Raw genomic sequence first — 14337 nt, forward strand, 5'->3', positions numbered from 1 at the left:
CAAAAGGAGTAGAACTACATCAAAAGCATCACATAGTATCTGTTCACCCTAAGGACTGACCTACACAGGCATATATATTTTGCTTATGAAACGTTTTACTTACGTTCTTAGTCTTGGCTTCTTCAGAAGTTGGATCAACAAAATATGAAACCAAATGAATGTGGCATACACTGAGAATGTGTTTTGGTTCAGTTACCTCCAGAATGAAGATCTAATAAACTTACTTGAAGAGTAGCTTATTTACTTTGTAGTATTGAGCCTTGTTTTAAAGTTGCGTTTAGGGTTAAAGTGTGTTTTCTTCTGCAGAATCCGAAGAAGTTTGAAGATGTTTTTGATGAAATGATCTATTTTTTAGAGCAGACTGATCACTGGGATAGTACTGAAATGGAACTTGCTGCTAGAGGAGTAAGTTCAAATTTTTATAGTATTTATTCCCCTTAGTTATTTACACACGATATTTATGTAATTTGAGGCCGCTGTTTCCTTGTCCTTGTTAAATGACAGTGGAACCAATTGTGTGGTGGTCATTATGACACAGTCAGAGCAACCACAGTCTTTATACATTGGGGCAATAGTTGAAAATAATGTTTTTTTAAGAAGCCCTTCATTCCTTCCCTCCCTCCTGTCTTCCGTCCACAAGTCAATGAACAGGCCCTAGCAGGGCGGTAGTGGCAGCCTGTGCACAGCTGGTTTCAAACAGGACAGCAGCACCTCAGTGGGGCTGGGGGATTGGCTCCATACACAGGGTCAAACAATAACCAAGTATGTTGAGAATAATCAGCGCCAGGTTTTTCACTGTCAGGTGAGGGAGGTATAAAGAGCTGGGATTGGAATTGAAGCTGTCAGTGTGAATTCATAGTTGACAGTATCATACGGTAGATGGATAGCTGGATAGATGATACAGAAATAAATACAAGTTTGTATATACGTAGACATACATATATTTCCTGGCTCTATTCACTGAGAGGGTCTGGGAGCAGCAACACCTCAAAAGAAATGATTCTCGCACACAGATCTTGGCTTCTGAGTACCACTCTCCACTGGAGGAACTAGGGCTCCTTGGGAAAATGGCTGATTTCACACTGGGAGAGGGGAGGTACATGATGAGCCTGGGATATTTTGTCTTAACGGAAGTTTAAAGAATGAGTTTGCAAGGGGCTGAAAGTCTTTCTAGACAGAGAAGACAGTAGATATGGAAACAGAGGCATAATCTTTCCTTCTCTGGTGTACACTCAGTCGGTGAAGGAAGCAGCACCCTGCTCCATTGTGCAGGCCAGAAACCTGGGACTCATCCTTTACACCTTCCTGGTCCTCGCCCACCTTATCATATTCATCCCCAAGTTCTGTTAATTTAACTCCTAAATATCTCTCAGTTTTTTCTTTATTCGTGCCAGCCCCAACGTAGTCTGAGTAACTGTTGTCTCTCCCTGGACTGCCTCAGGGGGTTTGCATCCCTGATTCCTTGCCACCGCTGCCCGCCTGCATTCCCCCTTCCTGCTCTCTATGCCATATCCCTGCCAAACGGTCTTTAAAAAGCACAAATCTGAATATTACTCAGCCATAAAAAAGAATGAAATCTGGCCATTTGTGACAACATTGATGGACCTAGAGGGTATTATGCTAAGTGAAATAAATCAGAGAAAGACAACTACTGTGTAATTTCACTTATGTATAGAATCTAAAAAACAAAACAAATGAACAAACATAACTAAACAAAAACAGTGTCGTAAACACAGAGAACAGACAGGTGGTTGCCAGAGGTGAGGGGGGTGAGGGAGGAGAATAGGTGAGGGGGATTAAGAGGTATAGACTTTCACTTACAAAATAAATAAAATAAATGTATAATATACAGTGTGGGGAATATAGTCAATAATTAGTGTCTTTATATGGTGACAGATGGCAACTAGACTTCTCACGTTAATGATTTTGAAGTGTATGGAAATATGGGCTTGCTATGTTGTATACCAGGAACTAACATAGTGTTGTATGTCAATTACACTTCAAAAACAAACAAATTCATAGAAAAAGAAATCAGATTCGTGGCTACCAGAGGGGGGGGGGGATCAGATGAAAGAGGGCATGAAGTATAAACGCCCACTTACAAGGTAAGTAAATACTAGAGATGCAATGTAGAACATGGTAAAGGTGGTTAACTCTGCTGTATGCTATCATGAAAGTTGTTAAGAGAGTAAATTCTGAGTTCTCGTCACAAGGAAAAAGGTTTTTTCTAGTTCTTTAATGTTGTATCGATATGAAATGATGTTCACTGAACTTACTGTGGTGATCATTTCATGTTTGTAAATCAGATCTTGATGTTGTACACCTTAAGCTTATACAGTGCCGTATGTCAGCTGTACCTCATTAAAACCAGAAGAAAACATAAAATAAAACAGATCTGATCGTCCATCCCCCCCACCACCACTACCCCCCGTCACTACAGTGAGGATAAAATCCAAAAGCATTAACGTGGGCCATAAACTCTGCAGGAGCGGGCCCTTCCTCCCTGTCTCCAGCTGCTGGCCCTGCTCCCTGCTGCAGAGAGCTCCAGCACACTTCCAGTGACCTTTGGTTCAACGCCACTGTGTTCTTTTTTACCTTACAGGCTCTGACGACGTATTTCTTGTACCTGGCGTGCCTCACTCCCTGAAGAACGCCCCCACTGACATTCAGTCTAGATTGGAAGCTCTATTATAAACTCTCACGATACCCTGTACTCTTGCTTTTACTGTGCTTATCACAGTTTGTAATTGTGTATTTGTGGGATTATTTATTGCTGTCTATTTTCCCCAATAAACTCTAAGCATCTAGTCTGCGTACTGGGGAAGCCTGAGCACCCGGTACAGCATGTCGTCCAGCACAGCATGCATGAATGCGGTACTGGACTACGCCAATGCGTGAATGAATGGAAGGGCGAGAGGGTCGTGATGTGGTGGGGAAGACAGGCAGATAGACCAGTAACTAAGTGACAGCGAACAGTGAGCGTTGTGGATACCGTAATGAAAGCACGAACAGAGGACTCCCAGGATGGAGTTGGGGGAGAGGTTCACTTCACCTGATGGCATCTGGGAAGGAGCAGCCGTCATGTGAATTGTAGCTTCTGGTGGTGTGTTGTTTCCATAGTTGCCTCTTCCCTTCCTCTTTTTTGGTCGGAGATACAATCTGATTCCACTGAAAACACCCTGCTCTTATAATGTATGAAGCCTTACCTCAGACTTTATTTCAGCTCTATGTAGTATTAATCTCTGTTTTAACTCATAATTTAATGCAGGTGAAAAATCTCAATTTTTATGATGTTGTTCTGGATTTTATATTGATGGATTCCTTTGAAGATTTAGAAAACCCACCCACATCCATACAGAATGTAGTAAATAATCGCTGGCTAAACTCCTCCTTCAAAGAAACCGTAAGTGGTGGTTTACCTTTCTCAACCATTTAAATTTGATGAGAAATAGTCAGAATTGGAAAGATAAATAAGACATATATATATATGGTCCATAGAATGACCTGAGTGGAAACTGAGCTCATTCTTTGATACTGCGATCAGATGTGTATGATATGTAACATCTTCAGATGAAATTTGCCTTTTGGCTCTTCTGTCAGTCCCTGCCTTCACCCTGAGGACCCAGTATTTCTTCAGAAGAAAACCCTCAGGCTTTATACCAGTTCAGGCCTAACCAAAAACTGTCTGTAACTGAAATGGCTCTGTGACTACACTGCAATATAGCAGTTTCAATGAAAAGAAATATATTTATTTTTGGAGGAAAATAATAGATTCTTATTCCCAAATACTACCAAAAATTAGGGCAGAAAAAAATAGGGGCATGTACGAAAATAAAACAGGTGTAAACGATATTCTGTATTTTGAATGTTTTCAGTTTCTGTTGTGTTTCACGTTCAGATCTCTAACGTCTGTTGTTGTTGGGCTTAAGTGTGTACCTCAGAGTAGGTGAGATTCATTATGAAGTTTGAATGCCTTTTTAAAAAGTGTTTTGGTTTGCTATTTCACAGTTACTTTGGAAATTCCTGCTATTGTACTTTGAAGCATTTTTAATAAATCCACTTCTCCCTCAAAGTATGTTTTAACCATAAAAGGTACATGTTCTCCATTTCTGTAACTGATTTGGGAAAGTGACCTGATCAAAGTTGGGTCCTGCTAGAGTAGGGTCAGGTTTCTTCAGAATCTACTTGGGTGTTTTTGTCCCTGTCATTATGGTTCTGTTTCTTAATTTGAGTGAAAATATTGGGTCTACTCACAACTATTTCCAGCAGGACTGTTATTGAAGAAAAATATTGTTTGAACTATAATCACCAAGTTCTTGGCACCAGAGTTCAGCCTTTTTCTTCTAATGGTTTTGTATTTAATTTTAAAATTTATAAACACCTTTTCATTAATGCTTACAAACAACAGAAGGAACATAGACTAGTTCTTTTTAGTAGTTAATGTCTTACACATTTTAGACCTTTAAATGTTGCCTTTCTAATAAAAGTCGCTCTTTTCTAAATGGAAAGTTTATATAGTTAATAAATTTAAATCTTGCTTTTTCTCTTCTGTATACATTTAGGCTGTGGCTTCAAGTTGCTGGTCAGTGTTGAAACAGAAAAGGCAACAGATGAAGGTAAAATTCATTATGTGTTGGGCGTCCTTGTATAGTAATTTGAGGCTCCTGTCAAAGAAACATCCGATTCCGTTCTCAGGTGGAGACACAGCCCACAAGCACACAGCCTTGAGCTAGATGAGTGACCTGCTTGGGACCAGCTTGGCTTCTTGGTTTTGAAGTCCTTCTCCCTCTTCTTGACATTTTATAGAGTTCAGTGTAACAAGTACTGAGCGTGCATGGGAGCTCTGCTGCTCCCTGCTACAGGGAAGTGGGCTGCAGTTGGAACCAGCTCTAGTAGAGGTGTTCTTCTTTTTTTAATTTAATGATATTTTAAGATTAAAAAATTGTTTAATATAGTGGATTCCACTTCATGTAACCCAACTGAAAAATGATGATTTGATTCTTATAGCTGCTTTATTCATTATTAGATTTTTTTTTTTTTTTTTTTTTTTTTTACTGGAGGTACTGGGAACTGAACCCAGGACCTCATTCATGCTAGGCGTACGCTCTACCATTTGAGCTATACCCTCCCACCTTAGCTGCTTTATTCAACTGCAAGCACCTATCAAAAAACATCTCAGAGTTTGTGTCCTGCCCCCAAGCTCCAGACCCTCCGGCCCATCTCACCCACTGCACCCTGCTCTCACCGTGCACTCCTATGGTACGGGGCATGGACTCTGGAGTGAGACTGTCTGATTTCAAATGCCACGTACCACCCATGCCCTTGGGCAAGTTCCTTAACCTCTCTATGCTTTAGTTTCCTCATCTCTAAAAAAGAGCATAATACCTACCTCATGGGGTTTTTAGAGGATTAAACATAAGATGCTTAGAACTGTGCTTGGCATAGTGTATTATGCAAATGTTGTTATTATTTTTTGCCCACTGACCTATAGTATGTTATCATATCCATATTTCTAAGTCTTATCCTTATTACTTCGAGATAGTATTGCCCAGTGCAGTGTTTCCCCAGCATAGTCCTCACAGCATCTGCAGAAGGTGCTTGTTATATAATTGTTATATAATATATAAAATATAATTCTGAAGGCCATATATTTGAATAATTCTTGTTTAAAAGATGTTACACAAAAATATATTGTACAACACAGGGAATATAGCCAATATTTGTAATAACTGTAAATGGAATGGAACCTTTAAAAATTGTATTAAAAAATGATTCCAAGGGCCCTGTGTTTTAAACAAGCTCCCCAAGAATCTAAATAAATGATACAAATGAACTTATTTACAAAACAGAAACACACTCACAGACATAGAAAAGAAACTTATGGTTACCAAGGGAAGAGGGTGGGAAGGGATAAATTGGGAGTTTGGGATTTACAGATACTAATTACTATATGTAAAATAGATAAACGAAAGTTTCTGCTGTATAGCACAGGGAACTATATTCAATATCTTGTAGTAACTTATAATGGAAAAGAATATGAAAAGGAGTATGTGTATGTACATGTATGATTGAAACATTATACTGTACACCAGAAAACTGACACAACATTGTAAACTGGCTGTACTTCAGTAAAATAAATAAATAAACAAGCTCCTCAGATGATGATTAGAAACTCTGACATTGGACAAACACTAGGGAACAAGTGGTTTAGGGCTAAGGAACAGACTTGTAGGCATTTTGTTTTGGGGGGGTAGATAATTAGGTTTTTATTTATTTGTTTTTAATGGAGAGACTGGGGATTGAACCCAGGACCTCATGCATGCTAAGCATGTGCTCTACCCCTGAGCTATCCCCTCTCCCCCATAATGTATGTTTTAATTGAGGTTTAGAAGATGTCTTGGAGCTTGTAAAATAGAAAATAACCCCTCCGAGAGTCAGAATCTTAAGGCGCACTTATCCCCAGTAGACAGTATACGACAGGCCCCTCAGAATGCTATTTAACAAGGGGAATTAAGAAAGTTATTAATAAGCTACGAGTTTTCTAAATCATAACTGTATGTATTACTCTTTCACAAGAAGGGGCAATTATATAATTAAATGCTTCAGTAACATCTGGTTCCTTAACTAAAAGTTAGGATTCTAGCAAGTGTATTTTTGTGCTTAATCATTTAAAATTCATTTTAGTCTTTTTCAGATAATCTAATTAAGTGATTGAGTAGAATTTCTTAAATTCTACTAAGCTAGCTGAAACCGTGGTAGTCTCATTAATCCTAAAAATTATACTGCTAAGGAACATTGTAGCATTCTTGTTATTGCTTGATTATAGCACTTATGTGCTTGCTTTTTTATGAAGTATTTCATGAGTTGAAAATGCCTTGAAGAAATAATGTTTTCAGTACATTGAAAGTGTTGGCTAGGATATGAAATTTACACAAAGCATTCTGTGACTCTAAAAGTTACTTGTAAGTCTATTAACTTTCTTATTAGGCTGGCTTATCATCAACCCTTGGTCTGTCCTCAAAAGGAGCTGGTCATATGATCAATAAGAAAGCGAATGCAAGAAGATAAAAATAACTCTATTCTCCTTTATGTCCCAACAGATCCCGGATGGATTTTTTGCCCATTTTTATGCCATCTGTGAGCACATCAGCCCTGTCCTAGCCTGGGGCTTTTTGGGTCCTAGAAATTCTCTCTATGATTTATGTTGCTTCTTTAAGGTATGTTCAGTCATTTAATCATTTCTCTTTTCTAAACTAAAAAATAGATAAGGTTTTATTCTGTTTTTGCTTTTGCAGAAAAAAGAATGTTATTTAAAGGTAAAGTTATAAAAGTCACCCATGCTAGTAGAACAGTATTATATCGACTTGATGCTTTATCCTGGAGAAAATTGAACAAGTCCCTCCGCCTTGTGTCTTCCTTCTGCAGTGGTCTGTGTTCTCAAATGTGTTACAGAATAACACAAGCTGCTGTAGACAGTTCATCATGCCTGGACACTTGTGAAATTATAAAACAAATAATATCTGTCTCTATCACATATGTGGCAATTTGGAAATAAGTTCTGGTTCAAGGTAATATGAATGATAAAATCCTAGTTGTGAGAAATAACATGGGAGTTTAAAACTGAATCTCAGTGTCAGCAGCTTAAGTTTATCAAAACACAAATTGTAGCATGCTGCAGAAGTTTCTGCCTGGCACACTGCCAAGAAAAATCTCAGTATTTAATAGTCTTGACTTTAGGCTGAGTTTCAAGGAGCAAATAAAAGTAAACATAATCAAAGATGAATTTGAAAGTTTTTTCGTGGGGGTAATTAGGTTTACTTATTTATTTATTAATTAGAGGGAGGTGCTGGGGATTGAACTCAGGACCTCGTGCATGCTAAGCATTGCCCTCTACCACTTGAGCTATGCCCTCCCCCCCGAATTTGGAAGTTTTTGGTGTTTGCAAGTTTGGATGTTTCACTATGTCCTTCATTTAAAAATTAAATTGTTTTGTTTATGTGCTGTTAATGTAGCACTTTAGGAAATGTTTATTTTATTGTCATTTAAAACTCACTAATTTTTGATAAATTTACTTGACCTCCCAAACGTAAGGTGTGTGTTTAGTCGGAGAGTTTGACTGGGAATTAAGGCTACCATTGTTGAGCAGTCTGACTGCGGGCAAATCATGCTGTATTCTCCTTTTCTTCATCTATAAAGTGAGGGGACTAGACAGCATGATTGCCAGTACTCTTCCAGATATAAAACCCAGTGAAATCTGTGAAGTATGCCTTCTTAGTGATTCTTGACAGTTGGTTTCTGTAGGATACAAATGAAATATTCCTGTTTCTTGTTCTTTGGAATTACTTTTTGTTTTTCCATCACGGCATACCGGCGTGAGACTTAATACTTAGTAGTATACAGCTTGCATAAAATGAGTTTCAGCATAAGTATTAGGTTACCAGAATGACATTTCCTTCACAATCTTCTACTGAGTTGAAACCTGAAATTATTTTTATTTTTCATGTATCATAAGGGGTTTTTTTGGTACAGAAAAATATACATTTGAAATTTATAAGTTGTAGTTTTTGGAAATCATTTACTCTTTTGTCTCAAACTAGTACCAGTGCTCAGAGGAAACACTGAAAACTTCAGTTACTGGGAAAGGAATAATAATAGCCCCTTACATTTACATAGTGCTTCAGTGTTTACAGGCTTTTTTTTTTTTTCAAGTAAAATATTTTCAACTTCTTTTATTGAAGGAAATAAAACTTGTGCTGCAGAGGCAATGGTACCTCAGAGCATGACAAGGTAGACACTGGGCTGACATGACAAGCCACAATGATGGCCAGGGGTCTTACCACAGTGGGAGGACCAAAACCACAAAGATAGAAGGAGGTAGCAAACATCCCCAGCACCTAGTGCAAGCATTTCCATTTGCAGAGAGCTTGGCCATGCATCATAAAAACAGGGTCCCCTCAAAGCTGGCAGTGTCATCTCAGGCTAACAAATCCATCTAAAAATTAACACATAGTCTCAGATTTGGAGATCTTTCCCTTTGACCCAAAGATTCAGGCCATCAGAAGATCTGAATTAGTCTTTCAGCTCCTTATACAAGATGGAAAAAAGGCTGATTTCTTATTATTATTGTATTATTTAAATTTTTTTGAGGGGAGGGGGTAATTAGGTTTATTTATTTTTAGAGGAGGTACTGGGGATTGAACCCAGGACCTCATGCATGCTAAGCATGTGCTCTACACTTGAGCTATACCCTCCCCCCAAAAGAGGCTGATTTCTTGAAACATCACGTAGGTATAGCTGGACAGGTGCTGATGTCCAGCCTTATTTTAAAAGCAGCTAAATTTTCTTCCCTGACTTCTCATGCTGCTCTCACCTAGCATGTGCCCTAGGAAACTTTTTAATGTTCTAAATAAGGACAGGATGGGGGCAGCAGCCTAGGGGATTTACGGAATCAAAAGCTACTACATAGCCAAGACCATTTCACAAGAAATAGCATAGGGAACACTATTGGGTCAAGATCCTCCCAAAGAGCTGCAAGAAGCACACACAAAGAAAATTGTGGTGGGTCTCTCTCCCGTATCAGGATCAGTTGTACCACAGTCATGGTCCAGGAAGAAGAGCCATTTCATGTCCTTGGCAGATTATCAGTTTCCATGGCATTTCTCAAGATGTTTCAATTTTCAGTGCAATAAGGTGTTTGGAAGTTTTGTAACCAAAGAGCAAGCACTAAAGAAATCTCAACTGATTGCAAATTGAAAATATTATAAAGCCAAAAATTTACATAGTCAAGAATTGATTGGGGAGAGGGATTCTGCTATATAGAAAAAGGAGTTCAAGGGTTTATTCATATAAACCCTTAATTATAAATCATCCTTATATCCACAAATTGGGAGCAAATTCCTTATTTTTAAATGGCCATCATCTGATTATTCAGTTGCAGTTCTCTTCAATGCTGGACACATGGTGTTCAAAGACCAAAGCCTTGAGAGCACTAGACCAGAAAATGGGAGGAGCACGACAAGGAAGAGAGGGCATCAGGGGTTGGAATTTCCGAAATGAGCATTTATTTCACAGAAGGCTTGGCACAGTGAGGCTGGGGTGATGTAGTTTTCGTGATTGTTCTTGGTCGCCTCTTTTGCTGCAGCAATCAGTGGAGTGAGACTGGAGAGGGGGATAATTTTTTTTTTTGATCGTTACATCGGTTTTACATCAGTTACGTCAGCCCTGAGAAGTAAAATGACAAGTAGTGTTATCCCTTATTTTATAGAAAAAGAAAATGGGACCCAAAAAGATTTAACTTGTTCAGGGTTCCTTATCCAGTGAGATATAAAATGAGCGGTGGAACGCAGGCCTTCCGACTCCTAATTCAGTGTCTGCTACAGTATTGGTAACTATTTAGATTTCATGTAATTTTGATCTAATAAGTGCCAATTTGTTTTTGTGTTCCTTTTCCAGAATCAAGTTCTTTTCTTCCTCAAAGACATTTTTGATTTCGAGAAGGTGCGCTATTCCAGTATAGAGACTTTGACTGAAGACCTCATGCACTTACTGATCCGCCGCACCGAACTCCTAATGGCCTACCTTGGAGCCGATGCCCTGAGGCACACGAGTAGTTGTCTAAGTACTCATGGTCATGTTATGTCCAGTGGCCTGCTGGAAGCCAAAGTACAATAAGTACCGTAAAAGTCAGACAATTTGAGTGTGCTATGAAATATCTCAAGGTAACTATTGATTTTGTTACATATGTGACACAGAATTGGTCGATCTGGACTCAGGGAGGGAAAAAAAAAATCTAGTAAAGGATGAGTGACTGTACTGTACTTACACAGAAGTTCTGTCATTGAATCCCTGTGTAGTGTATCCAAAGTGTCTTTTTATAATCTTTAGGTAATAATCGTTGTGAAATGTTGTATATTTTACAGAAATATTGCTTGAATTGAAACCAGTACTTGGGAATTAATGGATTTGTCGTCTTGAAGCTGTCTGAAATGTCCAGTTTCACTCTCAAAAGCTTTGTTTTTGTGCTTTGTACCGTAAAGATAGATACTTTAGCCAAGACTTTCGTGGCCGACACATGCGAGAATATATTGCGCGTAGTGTCAACAAACGTAACTTTGCCTGGAGACGTAGTTTTACTTGTGATGTCATTCATTGTTTAATCACGGTCAGGCAGTAGTGGCGATGAACACGTGCTGCTGACGTTACTGCTTGTGCATGTGCTTAAGTATTTGAATCAAAGACACCGTAACGGCTATCGTTATAAAACATTTAAATGAATTGCCACTGAGAAGTTTACAAGTTTATATTAGATTTACTGCAGTTCCCAAAATACATTACTGTTGATCCTATAAGTTAGACTGAAGACTTTTTCTTTTATCTTGGTGTACATGAGAGCATTTCCCTTCAATAAATAATGATTAAAAATAGAACATTTATTAACTATGACAGGCAGTTATTGTAGTTTTGAAACTATCTCCCAACCACTGAAGGTATGAATCTTGATACAGTAAAATCATTTCTTCTTTCTCTTTCTACAAAACTGGCTTTTAATTATTTCCACAGAGAACTTAGCACACTGGGAATTTGTCATATTATGCCCATATTTTAGAAATATTCATACATTGAATCTTACAGAGGTCTTAAAGAAGGTTTTTTCTGCCCTGAATATAGAACAGAATATTTTTAATGGTATGGAAGTGTATTTCCTGTCCTTCAGGATACATAGATGAATAAATGAGGTATTCACGAGTAAGGTTCTTCAGAGTATATTAGATATTTTCAGAGTTGTATTAATTTTGTGTCTAAATCATATGCCACTATTTAGAGTGGCTGACTCAGTATATCATCAGTGGATTGGATTTGTTGATTTTGCTCCTAAAGTAGGCTTTCTTCATTTTAGGAGTGAGTTACCAAGAAGGATCTAAAATATATTTTTTTAAAATGTATTTTTAGATTAAAGTGCCTAGTTTCTGATTAATGAATAGAAAATGAAAAGTGGGGGAAAAGCATAAACTTTTAAGGTTTTAAGTTTATGTATGTAATATTATGTAATATTAGTTACAAAATAGGAGGTTCAGAATCCTTGTGCTGTTTGCACGTACTGTGTTCCGTAATGTATAGGTTACAGCATTAAACAATATGAAACATTGCTCTAATATTTTTTGACTATATAGCTCCTTGACTTTTCTTACCTATATTCTTAATTTAACAATTGGCTGTTCAGAATTCTTAATTTTTCCTGTATTTTAGCTTCTTGTTGAGGTGCCACTGGCCTTGAATGATTCACACACATACCCACACGTGCACGCACACCCGTCCCTTTATTGTGTAAGCAAGATAGTTATTGCTTACGTTAATTTTCCTGGTTGGGGGGCTGACGGTTTTAATTCATGTTTTAGGCTGTGGTTTTATAAACAAACCTATAAGGAAATTTGACTACTTCTTTTATTTGAGGAAGATATTGTTTGAAGTCTGTTTTGAAGAATTGCACTATTTAATAATGCTGCTACTATGAAATAACCTGGGGAATTTCATCAGATAAGATGAATGACTTTCCAAAAGGTGTTTTTTTCCTCCTTTACACTTCACCTTGAAAAAAAAAGTTGCCCATATTTAAGAGGTTGGTTTGTCGAATTCAGTGCTGGAGTTCCAGGTCAGTTCAGGAGCAGCGCTTTAGTAAGATGCTTTCTTTGTGGCCTTTGACAAGAGACAAGAGTGACCAAATAGACTTGCAGGGTATTAAGTACAGAAAAGAAATCCCTCTCTGTTGTAAGGGGAGAAACTTGACCTTTCTAAAGAAACCTCTCTTAAAAATGTTTCTGAGCACAGAAGAGTACTTAAGGCATATGGACCAATTTCAGTTTGCCTTGAAATGGGTTTAACAGCTAAAGCAATGTTTTAAAAAATAAAAAAGAACTAAACTAGTCTAGGGCCTTTTAGGATAAAATCCTGTTTAGCACTTTCATGGTAGTATTATCAGAAAATTGCCACTGTTACCATGAGTCCTACCATCTGCTTCCCTGTATAAATTATAAGAGAGCCTTGAATTAGTCCTGAGAAAATGGATTTTTTTTCCTCCTATTTTCTGGAAGGAGAAAGATAAGTGTTCAGGTGATTTATATTTGGTGATTTTTTTTTTCTATTTTGGTTTCTCTACATTTTTGTTAAACTGAAAGCCTAGTTATTGATTCTTGAAGGCTTATGGTATGTTTATTAAATGTCAAAGTGGGTTTTTTTAAAAAAGGCAAGTTTTTCGTACTGTTATAGTCAGCTCCAAAGAACTTTCTCTCTGTCATAAAGAAGTATTTTTTATTTGCATCCATTTATTATGTTTCTACTAATTTGCTGAATTAACTGACTTTATAAAAAATATTTACAAGCTTGTTCTTGCCTTAAGATGTTAGATGTTCTATTTAAATGATTACCTAAGGGGGGATTATTTGCATTAAAAAGAATTCTTTTGCTTATCATTCCTTTAAACCTGTGAGATAGGAATGCCAAAGTAACATTTAATATACTTCTCTGTGACTTTTCATAATCAAAAAATTTAAATTATGTTCATAACATAATTTGCTTTTATTTTAATGTGAATGTATATTAGGAAATTATTTGGAATATACATTTCAAAGTGATAAGAATTAGGCTGAATTAAAATCTTTTTTTTTTTTTGCTTGGATTAATCAAATTTAGAAATATCTCTGTATGTGAGACTCCAGAATTTGTCTGATCTCTGATTAACTGAAATGAGGACATACATTCTTTGTTCCTAATGATTATGTTACGTTATTGTTTTGCTTAGTTTGAGGACAACCACGTATTAGCTTTACCTGGCTGGTATCAGTAGATGTGTCTGTTTCCTAAATGTAAAGACTGCACTTGTTCTGTAAAAGTGAAACACTACAGTGGCAGAAGAGAAGAGCGCTGGCTCGTTAGCCAGAGTGAGCGCTGTGACCCGGATGTATGTCTACTGCTGCCAAATAAAAGAGTGATGGTGCATCTTGCTGCTGGATTGCCTGTTTTATACAACGCTTACAAGGTCACACTTGTCCTGTCAGACCCTGCTCACTAGGAGCTGTCAGTCTCCTTTAAGACCACATGTATCTGCATGGAGAACACAGACAACTGCAGAGGCCTGGAAACCAAGTGTAAAAGTGTATGTTTTCTTTCTGTACTGACTGGGAGAGAAAACAGTTTTGTGATGAGTAAAGTCAAAATACTTGTGTTTTCATCAATCATTTAAAGTGTTCTGGTTGAAACTTCCATCAAACACAGTACAGATGTATCACATCAACGTACATGCATCTGTCCCTGTTCAGACATACCCCTTGCCCACCACTTCTT

The 14337-nt window shown here is 37.6% G+C and overlaps 1 protein-coding gene across 1 annotated transcript in view; it reads left to right on the top strand.

Annotated features, from left to right (window-relative positions):
- MIGA1 (mitoguardin 1) overlaps nt 1–13992 on the top strand; it is a 74577-nt gene extending 60585 nt beyond the window's left edge. Inside the window, exons 12-16 of the mRNA XM_006186994.3 lie at nt 307–405; nt 3269–3403; nt 4563–4616; nt 7101–7217; nt 10453–13992. Coding sequence (XP_006187056.1) covers nt 307–405; nt 3269–3403; nt 4563–4616; nt 7101–7217; nt 10453–10671 — 624 coding nt within the window. The 3' untranslated portion in view covers nt 10672–13992. The remainder of the gene's footprint in view (nt 1–306; nt 406–3268; nt 3404–4562; nt 4617–7100; nt 7218–10452) is intronic.
- The last annotated feature ends 345 nt before the right edge of the window (nt 13993–14337 follow it).

This window comes from Camelus ferus, chromosome 13, assembly GCF_009834535.1.
Source record: "Camelus ferus isolate YT-003-E chromosome 13, BCGSAC_Cfer_1.0, whole genome shotgun sequence".
Taxonomy (NCBI): domain Eukaryota; kingdom Metazoa; phylum Chordata; class Mammalia; order Artiodactyla; family Camelidae; genus Camelus; species Camelus ferus.